Below are 15,281 nucleotides of genomic sequence, written 5' to 3'. Positions count from 1 at the left end.
CAAGAAGAAAAAGATACCATTTCAAATCTGGTTGGAGAAACATGCCCCTGCTGATCTAAGGATTTCAGCTGAAAGAACTGGAACAGAAGACGTTTCACCAGTTACCGAAACAGCATTGATCTCCGTACTGCAGGAGACAATTGATCTAGCAGAGAAGGCAGATTCCTTTAAGTCTTGTGCTGAAAATGTTAATGAGCAAGACACTTCTCTGCCTGAAGAAGAAGGTGATCAGGCAGATTCCTTCAAAAAGGAGATTTGCGCCGAGGAAACACCACTGGTCACTGATCAGGATTTCATCTCCAAAACACAGGAGACACTGGATCAGCAAAAGGAGGAACAGCCGACAAAGACCAGGCACAATAAGAAGAAAAAGATACCATTTGAAATCTGGTTGGAGAAACATGCCCCTGCTGATCTAAGAATTCCAGCTGAAAGTACTGGATCACAAGACACTTCAATTGTTACCAAAGAGGAATCGATCTCCGTACTGCAGGAGACACCAGAGAAGGAACAGTCCTTTAAGTCTTGCACTGAAAATAAGCAGGACACTTCTCGGCCTGAAGAAGAAGGTGATCAGAAAGATTCCTTGAAAAAGGAGTCTTTCACAGAAGAACCTTCTAAAACACAGCTGGTCACCAAAAAGAAATCCATCTCCAAATCACAGAAGAATGATCAAAAAGGGGAGAAACAGACATCAAAGACGAAGCGCATCAAGAAGACGCCACTATTATGGAAATCTTTCCCCGATTCAGATGCTTGCATAGATCTAACGTTTTTGACAGAAAATAGTGACATCAATAACGGTCCTCTGCCAAAGAAACCAAGCTATCAGGCAGCTTTGCCCAGCAGCGGAAAGAAGACATTTTGGAAAGTGTTCCCTGAATCAGAACCTCTCATTGAACTAAATTTCTTTGCTGAACATATCGAAGGGCAAGCTGTTTCAGTTCCAGCAAAAGACGGTGAACAGGTAGCTTACTTGGAAAAGCAGTGTTATTCCAAGGACACTGTGATTTCCACAAGTCAAGCAAAGTGTACGTGTCAGGCCAAATCTAAGGAACCTGAATTGGGAAATATCGAACTACAGAAATACTTAATGAGACAGCTGGATGAGATGTTTGACATAAATCGTAAACTAAGTGCTAAACTTAAATACCAGAACGATCTGTTGAGGAAAGTACTGTCTGAGCAAAGACAAGACAGGAAGTCGACGGGGTGGGGCCACGGGTGGGTTGAGTGATTGGTGGGAATTGGAAAAAGAGCTACTGTTGTTAATTGGACATTTTAGATAATATTAAAAAGAGGGACATCAGTACTCATGTTCATCCATTGTAAAATTTTTATTTCTAATTCTAAAGAGAAAATAAGAAAACCACATTTATTAATTAGAGGGAGATTTAGAAAAAGAAAATGTAAACAACGTGGAACAAAAAGAGGCTTTTAGAAGTTTAAACCTATACAAATTGGGGAAATTTTTGAAAGCTATTATTCTTTCTGGGCAAGATATATCTTTATCTAAATTTATCTCTATCTATCTATGGATCTATCTCTAGATCTATATATACACACACACACACACACATATATATATATATATATATGTGATATATACACACACACATACAGTACAGACCAAAAGTTTGGACACAACTGTGTGTCCAAACTTTTAGTCTGTACTGTATTTATATATATATATATATATATATATATATATATATATATGATATATACACACACACATATGAATATATATATATACTGTATATATATATGTGATATATATACACACACATATTTATATATATATAAATCTATATAAAACAGATAATTATATATATATATCACATACATATATATGTATGTGATATATACATATATATATCACATATATATGTATATATATCACATACATATATATGTATGTGATATATATATACACATATATATCTGTCTCTCTCTATACATATATATAAATCTATATATAGATATCTATATATATCTATATATCTATCTATAAAGATAGATATTGATATATAGATGTAGATATGTAGACATGTACATAGATATCTATAGAGATATAGATATATTTATCTAATACATATACATACATATATATATATATACACATACATATATATATGATATATACACACACACATATGAATATATATATATACTGTATATATATATGTGATATATATACACACACATATTTATATATATATAAATCTATATAAAAAAGATATATATATATATATCACATACATATATATGTATGTGATATATACATATATATATCACATATATATGTATATATATCACATACATATATATGTATGTGATATATATATACACATATATATCTGTCTCTCTCTATACATATATATAAATCTATATATAGATATCTATATATATCTATATATCTATCTATAAAGATAGATATTGATATATAGATGTAGATATGTAGACATGTACATAGATATCTATAGAGATATAGATATATTTATCTAATACATATACATACATATATATATATATATATACACATACATATATATATGATATATACACACACACATATGAATATATATATATACTGTATATATATATGTGATATATATACACACACATATTTATATATATATAAATCTATATAAAAAAGATATATATATATCACATACATATATATGTATGTGATATATATATACACATATATATCTGTCTCTCTATACATATATATAAATCTATATATAGATATCTATATATATAGCTATATATCTATCTATAAAGATAGATATTGATATATAGATGTAGATATGTAGACATGTACATAGATATCTATAGAGATATAGATATATTTATCTAATACATATACATATATATATATATATATGTCTCTCTAAATATATATATAAATCTATATATAGATATCTATATGTTTCAATCTACATATCTATATAAAGGTAGATATCAACGTAGATATGTAGACATGTACATAGATATCTATCTATATATATATATATATCATATATATCTACTGTATATATATATATATATAGATAGATAGATAGATAGATAGATAGATATGAGATATATCTATATTATTATATATAACTGTTATGTGCCCTTACAAACAGTGGGTTTGTAGAAACCTTGTAGATTTATGTAAGGGCACAAACAAACCCACTGTTTGTTGTGGGTGCCACTGTGGAGGAAGATTGATTTTGAGCCTTGTGAAGAAACTTTGTGTTGATTTTAATTTGTTTAGATTAGTTTTGGGACTTGATTCAAATTTTTAATCAACTTAATTGCAGTATCTGTCTCAATTAATTGCATTTTTAATCGAGAAACATATTGACAAAATGTGCAACATTCTCTATTTAGAAATGCTTTTTGCTGCTAAATTATTGAAAAATATAGACACACGAGCTCAACAACAAATTTATTTCTTGTTTTTAATCTTTAGAAATATGTTTTGCGGACGCCGACATTAGCGATGCTGCAGCAGCATGTTTATCTTTGAGGTGCTATTTTACGTTGACTCCTTTTTTTTTTTTTTGGCACAACTTGCACACAACAAAATTACAGAACAATAGCAGGAAAGCTCCGCATCAAGTAGATAATTAAGTTTATTGTTTGTGACATCCGTAATCGTACCTCGTTCCTTTAGTCGGCATCCGAGTGTGTCACCGTCACTCGGCTCACAGCGACATGGCAACAAGTGAGTGCTACATGTGGCATCTGAAAATAGCAGAGCCAAAAGCTGCGAGAGCGGCATCACGGGCCGAACTGCGACGCGACGCAGCATCCCGTCAGATGTCTCTCACCAGCAGGCTGGCTTTCCCTGCTCTGATTAGAGGCAGCTTCGACGTGAATGTGCAGAGTCAGGCAGAACGCCTGACTGTAGGATGTAAATGAAGGCTGGCTTTCCAGCCGCAGGCGCTTCCGCCTCATTTGGGGGTTTGTTTTTACTAATAAAATCAAGTAATTAAAAGTAGAATGAGTGGGAAATAGTTTTGTTTTGTTTTTTGTAAATGGTACTGGTGAGATTTTAGACTGAAAATGTCAGTCATTTTCTCATTTGAATAGGTTTTATGTTAATTAAACAATTTTTCAAAATATAAATAGTTGTGATTCCAACTGGTAGAAATCAGGAGGTAACAGATTCCTGAAGTTTAAAAGTTGAGACTTTCATGTTTAATTAACGACTGATTTAAGAAACATTAAAAGAAAACTCAATTTCAGTCTAGAAACATGACTTTGTTGATTTGTTTGAATCTCTGTTGTTTCTTGAACAACCATGGTCAAAAATGATGTTAGTAACACACATCAGATTATTTTTATTTATTTATTTTTTGTTATTTATTGTACGTCTAATGCTGTGGTTCATAACCTTTTTTGAGGTACCGAACCCATTAGTTTCATATGCGCATTCACCGAACCCTTCTTTAGTGATAAATAATTTATTTTTTTTTTTTCAAATTCAAGACATAGGTATGAACTCACAGCAAGTTACAGTGTTACTTTATTCTGGCCCCCCAAAAATATTTTGGCCCCATAAAAGAATTTCAGCCCCCAAAATATTTTTTTTACTAATTTAAAAATAAATTTGGATTTTTTCAAAGAATGACAAATTTTTTAATAACTTAATTTTTTTTATTTTAAATTTAGTTTGTTTTTTGTCGTTTTGAATCCACAAAATACTTTTTTGGGGGGCCAGAATAAAGTATTGCACAAATGACATACCTGCAAATCAGTGTGACTTCTGCTGTTGTTTTTGGGAGACCAGTTCAGAGAGGCGTGGCTTCACCTTGGCAAGTGCATCTTCAGAGCCAAAGTCTGTTCATTTTCTTCTTTTTTTGCTCGACATATTTAGTATGGATTAAAATATTAAGAAAGAAACCACGCGACGTACAACTACGACAGCCGCTGACACTGCGTGCACTAAATTCCCCGCAGCACTGATTGGCCGAGCAATGTAACATGATCCTCTGCAGCAAGCGATGGCCAAGCGGGGCGTGTCATCACGACTTTACACAAGTGTGTCTTTACCTCCGCGGCAGAGGCTCCGCCGAACCCCTGAGACCGACTCACCGAACCCCCCTGGGGACTCAGGGGGGTTCGAACCAGGTTCGATCGAACCTGGTTCGATCGAACCCAGGTTAAGAACCACTGGTCTAATGGCTTACATCAAAAGCCACTGTAGATCTTAAACAGCGTTTAAATGGATTTAAAAACCTGAGATAAGTGCAGTATGCTTTCCAGATGTTCAGTATTTTATTACCTGGTGATTCTGCTTTTGATGGCAGCAGGTCAGAAAGTTCACAGAGTATTTGAAAGGAGATCTCTGATGATCCCAGATATTGAGTAGTCTGTCCGGCTGCAGGAAAAAAGAAAAACTTCCCACAAAAAATCTGCATGTCGACAACAACGATAAGGTTTTATTGAAAAAGTTGTATAATGGATTAGCCCTGCTGTTTTGGCAAAGATACAGTTTCATTTTAGTTTTTGGATGACCTTTTAATGGTATGGACAGAAAGCATCAACAAATGTATCACTAACATAGAGACCTTGAATGTGTTGTACTTAATGCAGCAGTTTAAATATATTTATATGAAAAAAATACTTAGTTTAAGTAAGGATGATGTGTTTTCTTCTCTGTTGCCAATTTATTTGAGCATTAATTAGTTCAGTTCTCACATACAGTCTCAGTTCCAGCAGGGAAATGTCAAAGATTGCATATTGAGAAAATATTTTTTACAGTGGCAGGTCAACAAAATCAGGGTCCTCTTTTCTCCCGCATTGGAGCTAGACTACCAATAATTCTCGTGGTATTTCTAGGGCTAACGCTAGGTTTATAGTTAAAACATTGCGCATTCCTGTCGCCCAGGGTCCAGAAACTCTGTACGAAGCAAACCATAGAACAAGTGCCTGGTTTTTACCAGACTACACCAACGCACGTCCCAAGAAGTGGTGCAAACAGTGGGTATGCACCATAGGCAACGTATAGGGGCTCCATGCTAACGGGGGCGCCAAAACGATGGCAGAATAATTATCTCTAGTTGTTTGTGCATTAAAAATCCACTAGGGTTGCTAGAATGCATCTGCACACAACTTGGAAAGTATTTATCTGCGCCTTCCATGCCAAATATAAACACCACACCTCTAGCTCGGCTCGCGTGGTCAACGTGAACCTGTAAAAACACGATTCTAGCTCAGCCTTTAGCGAGGTAAAGGCTGAGCTAAAGCCTATGTGTTTGGCATGTTATTCAGATTGATCTCGTGAATTATTTCATTAGTTTGCATAAAAGTTTTACTGACTCGGAAAACATTTTCAGTGTCTCTAATAAGGAGCAGTTGGCTAACTTAATCTGGAATCATTTTTATCAATCTAATTAGCCGACTGATTGCCATTAATGGCAATTAATTAAGTAATTAATCAGTAATTACTCCCCGTCATCCCCCACATTGGTGCATATCAGCCTTTCATCTCAATGCTATAGGACAATAATCCTCCCACACTGCCTCCTGATGCATTTGAAGACAAACACCAGGAGCCTATAGCAAAAACAAACAAATTAGTTTGTGAATTCCAGACTTGTTCATGCAGGATGAATATCAGCTTATTGTGGCGTCACCAGTCCACTTCCTTAATGAGGCTACTTGAAAGTTTGTGCCTTCTCGCATATTTCTTGGATTACCTGTGTTTGGAAGTATATGTGTGTGTGTTGTGTGAACCTCTTGCGTCAGTCAGTGTGTGTGTAATAGTAATATGAAGGGCAGCTGCGGGTCGGCGTGTTGCAGGGAAGCAGATTAAATCTCTTCTTGACCCTCTTCCTTTCCTCTCCTGCAGCATTTCCTCCACCACTCGTCCTCTGGACTTATCTTCCTCCTCCAACTCTCTGTATTTCCTGTCTCCTGTCTGTTTGTAGAGTTTTTTTATCCTCCTCTCTCCCCCTCCCTTCCAGTTGTAAGTTTTCCCTTCCACCCCGTTTCATCAATCTCCCCGCTCTCGTCCCTTTGTCCTCCTCCTCTGATCGCATTGCCTTCCTCTCTGCGGCTCTTCCCCTCTCTTTTCTTATCACAATGACACTTAGATTATACAAGTTGTGTGTGTGTGACTCCCACTTTTCTCCCCTTCGCCATATCTAATCCTCCGTGGCACGCTGTCTGCCATCAGGAATGAGGAGAAATTCACGGCTCCGAAGCGAAGCGACGTGGGATTTTTGAGTCCGTGTCGTAAAATTTCGCTCCCCGCCATTACACACGGGGAGGTGGGGGGGAGGGAAACAGGGGTAGCTGACAGGTTGTCAGGGGAACCAAATTAGCCCATGCGCTAAGATTTCCAGGTTCTTGCCACTGATGTCAAAATGATGCAGAGGAAAGGGGAAATAATGATGTAGAATAATGACTATATTTAGGTGATAAATTACACACAGGGCAAATTTAAACACACGCACACACACACAATGTCAAAACATTGAGTTCAAATAGTAGGAATTTAGAAAGTTAGATTTTCTTTTGTTTCTGCAACTTTAATAGACAGTTTGGTTATTTTAAGGTGATGCTCCGTAACGTCATCAGAAATAGTTTCCTTTCCTGTTGTAGTCAGACATCTTATGGAAGGAAGGTTGGTAGAAGTCGTTATGAAAAGATAACATCTGGTCAAACAGATGGGTTTTTTCGTGGTTAATTTTAGCAAATTTTAGCATTTGGAACTGATACCTTGCTTTTTAGAACAAGGTATTTGATACAATTAAGACGTGTACTTATTCAAATTCCAGAGCTAAATGAAGGGTTTTCTTCTGGAAAACGCCACAAATTCTTTACAGGTAACACATTCTGGCAACTCCTATAAATCTTTGCATTTAAAAGACTTCTCAGATCAACAAACCAACGTTGCTACATTTCGTCAGTTGTGGCTAAGCATAGACAGTCTCGAAACATACGCGCTAAATATACAAACCCTTTTTTTTTTTGCCATAATGTAATAAAATTAGTGGTGGAACTTGATTAAAATTTTAAATGTAATTAATTTGTTGTAGTTAATCATATTTTAATCTAAAACTGCCTACAGACTCAAGAAAAGCAACATTTTCAATTCAAAACCCTTTTCTGCTTCCAAAAATATGTATTGTTTTTAATCTCTTATTTCCATTATTCTACCATCAGATTGGTGCAGTGTGCTTTTCTACCCATTCATCTTTCCAGTGTTTCAGAAAATCATTCATGGAGCTTCTTTGAACAAATCCTTCTTTAGAAATGTGAACTCTGGATGCTGACATTAGCGTTGGGGGCGTTAGCGTTGCTAACGTGTTTAGCATTAAGATGCTATCAGCTTCACTGATGGGCTAACGTCTTTTAGCACAACTTAAACACAACAATCCTCCCATCAGATTGTTTTTTGAAGCAAATATTAACCAAGAGAAGTGACTTTGTCTTCCGTTGCGGTTATTTGGATGTTGCTTGTGCATTGGATTTACGGGTATACCGGAAACACACAAAATACAAAGATTCCGCTGGGAACCTTTTGTATTCAGGCATTAAAATAAATCTAATTAATTTAAATTAGCATGGTAAAGTTCCAACCCTGAATAGAACTTTAAACTTCCCCAAAACCTTCAAGTTTTCTTGCTTTCATCTATTTTCTTTTAGACAGTTTCGAGAATTTTTTCCACTTATTTAACTCTCCTACTTAATTTTATCTTCTTGATAAACACGTGAGCTCTTCCACATGGTTGAATATACATTTCAGAATATTGTATCACCTCCTCGTTTTCTCCTCTAGGTCTCTCAACAAGCCGTTCCTTGAAACCACCCAACCATAACCAACAGCATCGAAATCCACTTAAAATGCTGCAGACGACATAGAGTCGATATGTGTTCCCTCGACATTGAGGAAGATCGGGGCCGTTAATTTTCGTCAGATCTTCCCCCCGCCGTCCTGCACCATGTAGAACCGCAGCTTATATTAAAAGGATTAGGCAGAAACAAATAATGCATGCACGTATTCTTTTAAAAAAAGAAAACCCATCAAAGCCGCTGTTTGTTAGCAGTGTCTAATTTGATTTTAATGGGAAGTAAATGTTGCCTTCATGATGTAAACAGCAGCTGAGATTACCAGAGAGCTGTTTGTTTGCTTCCAACTTAGCGTTTCTTGTCTTTTTGGACCAGATTCGCTCGGACGGTTTTGGCCTTTGCACCATATTCTGTGACCACTGGTTATTGTGGCCGTAGGAGGCGCTGTTGCATTTTAACACTTTGCTACGCCTACACCAAAAACCCAACGGTTTTCGGAGGGCGGAGGAACAAACGCAAACGGAAAAATAAATAAAAAGCAGAGGAAAGAATAAAAAGTAGCATCTGACCACTAATAATATGACTATTAAGGGAATATAAACAGTCACAGAATATAATAGGTCTTATCAGATACTGTGACCAAACTGTAACTTACAGAAAAATATTAAATTCTTGAGTAGTAGAGTTTAGTATTTTGCTTTTCATGCTTCAGATTTTCATTTACTTTTCATTTTGCATCCCAACCTCGTTCTAAAGCCTCCTTTGGTCACAATATACAGTGGTCACAGAACTTGGTGTAACACCGGCCACAGTGGTGGTCACCTAATATGATGCAACACCGGCTCGGACAGACAGGTGTCCACCACGTCCTGCGGACGGCAGCAGCAGGAGAATCCCGCATCCTCCTCGTGTCCCTGTAATGGCTTTCGATTTCCCCCTGCCAACCCGAGGCCCTCCTCTCTCTTTGTCTCTCTCTCGCTCTCTTATCACGGCGCCCAGGTCCGGCCTTCGCAACGCCGCTCCTCTCTCCTGGCAGACAGGAGGCACAATTGAAAACGGCAGCAGGTGCAGGATCTTGAGGACAGTCCCTATAGACGGGTTGTTATTCGTCTGATTAGCCGCCTCTCCTCCCTGTGGGTTCACCGCAGGCCCGTGTGGAACACGTCTTCGTGTGATTAGCAGCAGAGACGATAAGGAGACGATAACGCGGCTTATTTCTGGTAACTTTCCTCGATTCCAGAATCCAGATCTTCACGGTCGTGATAGCTGGTGCAGAGGGGAGGAGGATGACTGGAAATTACAACGGATCCCCTCGCCCCCTCTTCCAGTGAGCTGAAGAGCTGCAGTTGTTAGCTGCTTTCATGTCAATGAACTTAATTGATCCGTTCCATCTAGAAAACAGATAAAATCATCTTGTCCGCCCTTCCTCTGCTTAAACTAGCTTTGCATCTAAAGTTAACTAGGTCATTGTTCATGGTTCGTTACAGAGCTGAGGTTATTTCCGATTTAGCTGATAAAACAGAAGCATTTTTTCCATCAACTTTTTTTTAATGCACATTTTGAAGTATTGCTTTGGAAAAGGTTAACGGAAACAGCAAAATTTTAAATATTCTCCCCTATAGCTATGTTTCCATTATATATTATATATATATTATAAATGTCTGCAAACCGTTGTTGATATGCCGCTAATGTAAAAAAGATAATTGAAAAATCGCATAACAAATGCCAAAATCACACCAGGATAAATAAATTTATTCAAGCTATCATCATTCAAAATCATGCTGCGCCGTCATCCTCCTTCCACTTGCTCTTTGTTGTTTTTGCCAGTAGTAACATCGGCTTGGGAATCACTTTTGTGATGCGAAAAAATTGTTTTAATCACAGTTTTGCAAAATGCACTAGTTTCAGTTCATCTGAAAAATCACCTCATCCTATCACAAACAATGTTGCTTCGAAATTAGCATATTTCTATTAAGCACATGTAGGTATGTAATTCCAATTTGCGAAAATTGAAGGTCAATGGAAACGCAACTACACTTGAAGGGGTTTTTGGTTTTTCCGAAAAAGTGTTAATGCACAAAGGGGAGATGAAAACACATTTGCTAAATAAGTCCAGACATAACGAACATTATAGTGTTTGTTACAGCAATCATTTATTAGGCAGTATGCTTTTGCGTAGCCTGGTTGATTCCCTCCAAATCAGGAAACGCGGCAAAATTCACATGACAATTGGATGGAAACCTGCTGTAGCTGCTGACATGTCCCACATCCTGTTCTGAAATGAGGTGTCCATGTTTGTCGCAGGAGTTTTTTGAGAATCCGGCGTTCAGGCCCGATGGTCTGAAGCTCTACCCGACGCTGGTGATCCGAGGCACGGGTCTGTACGAGCTGTGGAAGACGGGCCGCTACAAGAGCTACACGCCCAGCGCCCTGGTGGACCTGGTGGCCCGCATTCTGGCCCTGGTGCCGCCCTGGACACGGGTGTACCGCGTCCAGAGGTGAGCGAACTGGAAGGTCGGAGCAATCGGACTCACACATATATGACTTCAAAGTCATGTTATCAGTAAACCCCAAAAGCCCACTTGAATGTAATCTATTGAAAAAGAAACATAACTGGCAGGTCAGGGAGGAAGTTTAGTGTGACACAATTGCAAATGTGTCAAGACATTTTCATTTGTACCGTCCTATTACAAAGTTTCTACAAGTTTCACCAAATCAAATTTAAGACTTTTTAATACCACGACGAATGAAATTTAAGACCTGTATCATGACAGAAATGTACGAACGTTGATAAGTTTGCACTTACCCATGATGGATGCAAAAAAGCTAGCAAACCAGCCAGGGTATATCGGCAGCGAGAAAGTAAATAGAACGGACCAGATTGAATTGTCTTTTGAAGGCAAAATTCCAGATCTGTGATTAACATCTTGGAGGCCAGCTTCCTTTTTCTAAAAGAAATTAATTTAAGACATTTTAAGCACTTAAATTTACATGCATGAATCTAAGACTATTTAAGACAACCTAATCAATAAAATCCAGGGTGCCGTGACTTTTTCTGTAGCCCATTAGACTCTAGAGAGAATTTTCCAATAACAGTTGTGTGTTTTAAATATTTTATCAATCAAATCAAAGCAATTTTTCATCTGTACATTCCAAATTACATCAATGTGAAAAGACGTTCAGTATTTAATTTTAAAATTAGTACTTTTCAAATACACAATGATTATTTGTTATTGTTCTTAATTTTATTTAGCTGGGTTTTTTTAATACATTCTGCCACACCTGGCTCACATTCATGATCTTTATCTGGCCCAAAGTGAAAGATTCTTACACCCTTGGTAGCTATTAAAGTAATGTGCTGGAATGGTCTAGTCAAAGTACGGCCCTTCTAATCAAGGTACAATACACAATACACACTTTCAGAGTGTATTGTTTTTGTTTTGCCAATCATGTGCTAATGTTGGTCAATCATTTGAAATACTTTAAATTTGGTGGTTAAAGTAGGGGGGAAAGTTCTAGCTTAGTACGGCACTGAACCAGTAACAGATGTGGTTACTGCTAATGGTTTCTGCTCTGCCCCATCAGGGACATCCCCATGCCACTGGTGAGCTCTGGCGTGGAGCACGGCAACCTGAGGGAGCTGGCTCTGGCTCGGATGAAGGACATGGGCACTGAGGTGAGACAGTAGGAGCCTTAAAGATCACGCGTCGGCTTATTTTTGAGCTAACGGGCTTTTCCAGTCCGGCGGCGAACCATTAAAGGGGCCGGCAGCGGCCACCGGCAGATAACAGGAGTCACTTTCATTCATGGCAGGCCGAGATGATAGACCCAGAAAGCCTCTCTGGTACAGCTGAGCGCAGGAAGACTCCCCTCCCTCCATCCCTCCTTCATGTCTAAGTGGGAAGTAGATTACAGCTGCGGTGACGGGAGGCAGGAAACCCCTCAGCTTTCATCAGATGCGCTCGGCAAAATCCACCCTTAGATAAAAGCCACGGGGCTGGGAACGCTTCTGTTAAAAACAAGAAGAGTTTTAAAAGAAACAAAAAAAAACTGCAAGTTCTCTTCTTTCTTCACTTTGTACTTCAGCATCTATCCCCTACTTGTCTTTTTTCTGCCCAGGCTTCATTTGAATACGGAGTGGCAGGAGGCGTGTTGCGTTTGACGTCCCTGCGCCGCGTATCTCCACAAACCTGTTGTGATGCGGAGCGGAAATTATCCCCGAGTCTGACCTAATTTCCGTCTGCCTCTTTCCTTACGTTTTAGCGGTTTCCGCCTTGCTTCGGAGCTTTTATGTGAGCGTATCTGTTGCCATCCAGGCAGCGAGGAAAGTTCTCCTCTCCGACTTAAAAATAAATCTACAAGGTTTCTTCTTTCCTGTGAAGTCTAGGCTCTCTAGAAAGTGACCATGAATCAAGACGCCTTTAATGTTATGGCGTGTAAGAGTACTGACCTGGATGGACATGAGGGGTTGTCATGGCAACAGCAAACATTGACAGGCACTTGTTAGTTTAACCCATAATACTCCTTTATCAATACAGCAAGAGCCATAAGCCTATGACTTCCGTCTGAGACACTAAAGTTTTGGTTTTAATGACTAATTGTGTAAAAATACACAAAGGTGGACACAGAGATGGAGAACGTGAGAAGACAAAACAGAACTGCTGTGTAAGCAGTCTTTTTCAAAATAAGAGCATGAATATAAACATCTAGCTACTTAAGTTTCTTAACAGTAGATAAACTGCTACGCTAACAGCAAATGGCACCAAAAAAAATCCAGAGTTCAGGATACAGCTAGCTAAAAACTTAGCTTGCTAACCATGAAGCACTAATCATAAACATTCATTCCGCTAACGCGCTACACCAACACAGTATTTAGCGGAAGCTAACGCTAAATCAACATGGTTGATACATGACACCCACCGAGTGTCAGCGTGTTACATTGCCCTCAGTTGAACTCTATTCAACTGAAAGTTTACAAAACAGACAAATAAATTAGCACTTTGAATTTATTTTTCCAGATAAATTCTAGAGGACGCTAAATGTTTTAAAGCTAGCAAAAACGCTAAAGAGCTGAACCAGAAATTAGCTCTGCCGTTAGCACATTAGCAGAATTGTGTCCACCACTGGCTCAGGGTGATCCAGTTCCAGGACAGCATAATGATGTATTTGAAAGAAAAAAAAAATGGAATAAACCAAAACAATCCATTTTGTTACCCGGAGATGTGATGCTCTTTTCAGTGCCGAGACGTACGGACCCGAGAAGTTGGCATTCAGGAAATCCACCACAAAGTCAGGCCTTACCAGGTAAACCTCCCACAGACCGAAAACATTCATCGAAACATCACGACCAGCCGTTTCCTCACTCCGCTCTGAGCGCAGGTGGAGCTGGTCAGGAGGGACTACGTGGCCAACGGCGGCTGGGAGACCTTCCTGTCCTACGAGGACCCGGAGCAGGACATCCTGATTGGTCTCCTGCGCCTGCGCCGCTGCTCGCCCCAGTCCTTCCGACCCGAGCTGAAAGGAGGCGTGTCCATCGTCCGCGAGCTGCACGTCTACGGCAGCGTGGTCCCAGTGAGCAGCCGCGACCCCAGCAAGTTCCAGCACCAGGTGAAAGAGCTACATCACGTCCTCAGCTCTCTGCGGAGCCCGTCTGCAAAGCCAATTACAATTAAGACGAGCCTCCTCGTGGTGTTTTAATGATCCTGCAGGGCTTCGGCATGATGCTGATGGAGGAGGCTGAGAGAATAGCCAGAGGGGAACACGGCTCGCACAAACTGGCTGTCATCTCAGGTAGTAACAAGCTGAACGTTTACGAGCTCTCATGCAGTCAGAATCGGCATGAATGTCACATTTATTTTGGATTTATAATGATTGAGCCTTTTCATTTTTCATACCTGAAACAAAATCATTTTTAACAACGAGAAGTACGAGAAGTAGCACAAAATGTATTCATATGGAGGCTTACATATCTCTATTTTATGCATAAAGTGTTCATGCTGTGATTGTCTGAATGTGTTGTTTTATATTACGGTTGGCGAGCCAGAGAAAAGTCCTCCACCACTAAATGGGAGTAGTTAAAAAAATTCTTTTATAAAATATTTATCCAAAATGGGAACGTCCGAGGTCCAGAGATAAAACTGTCCTACCAACTCACCACCCTTAACATGTTGTGGGGTTAAAAAAAAAACTTGACCTATAAATAAAGTCAACAAAAAGTGCAATTAGCAATCAGCAGTTAACAAATTAAATACATAGTTACTTGTAACATTTCAAAATTCCACCCGGACATCCTATTAATAATCAAGTTTTACATTAATCACAAATTGGCATGTTCGGTTATTCATTAGCCAATGAATAACCGAACATTCATTCGGTGTTCGGTAATCAAGTAATCATTTATTACTTGATGTAATAAATGACATCAAGTCATTTATTAAAAATATATTTAATACTCTGTTAGAATAAATCAAAAATAAACCCGGGCT

General features: G+C 38.6%; 1 protein-coding gene across 1 annotated transcript in view; it reads left to right on the top strand.

The window, feature by feature from the left end:
* The window catches only part of elp3 (elongator acetyltransferase complex subunit 3), a 30,342-nt gene that overhangs the window by 12,217 nt on the left and 2,844 nt on the right, over positions 1-15,281 (top strand). Inside the window, exons 10-14 of the mRNA XM_032585424.1 lie at positions 11,101-11,294; positions 12,382-12,472; positions 14,035-14,100; positions 14,176-14,403; positions 14,505-14,586. Of these exons, the coding sequence (XP_032441315.1) occupies positions 11,101-11,294; positions 12,382-12,472; positions 14,035-14,100; positions 14,176-14,403; positions 14,505-14,586 (661 nt within the window). The remainder of the gene's footprint in view (positions 1-11,100; positions 11,295-12,381; positions 12,473-14,034; positions 14,101-14,175; positions 14,404-14,504; positions 14,587-15,281) is intronic.

This window comes from Xiphophorus hellerii, chromosome 15 (genome assembly GCF_003331165.1).
Source record: "Xiphophorus hellerii strain 12219 chromosome 15, Xiphophorus_hellerii-4.1, whole genome shotgun sequence".
NCBI classification, from domain to species: Eukaryota; Metazoa; Chordata; class Actinopteri; order Cyprinodontiformes; family Poeciliidae; genus Xiphophorus; species Xiphophorus hellerii.
The sequence above is the reverse complement of the archived record's forward strand: the minus strand, read 5'-3'. Positions and strand labels throughout refer to the sequence as shown.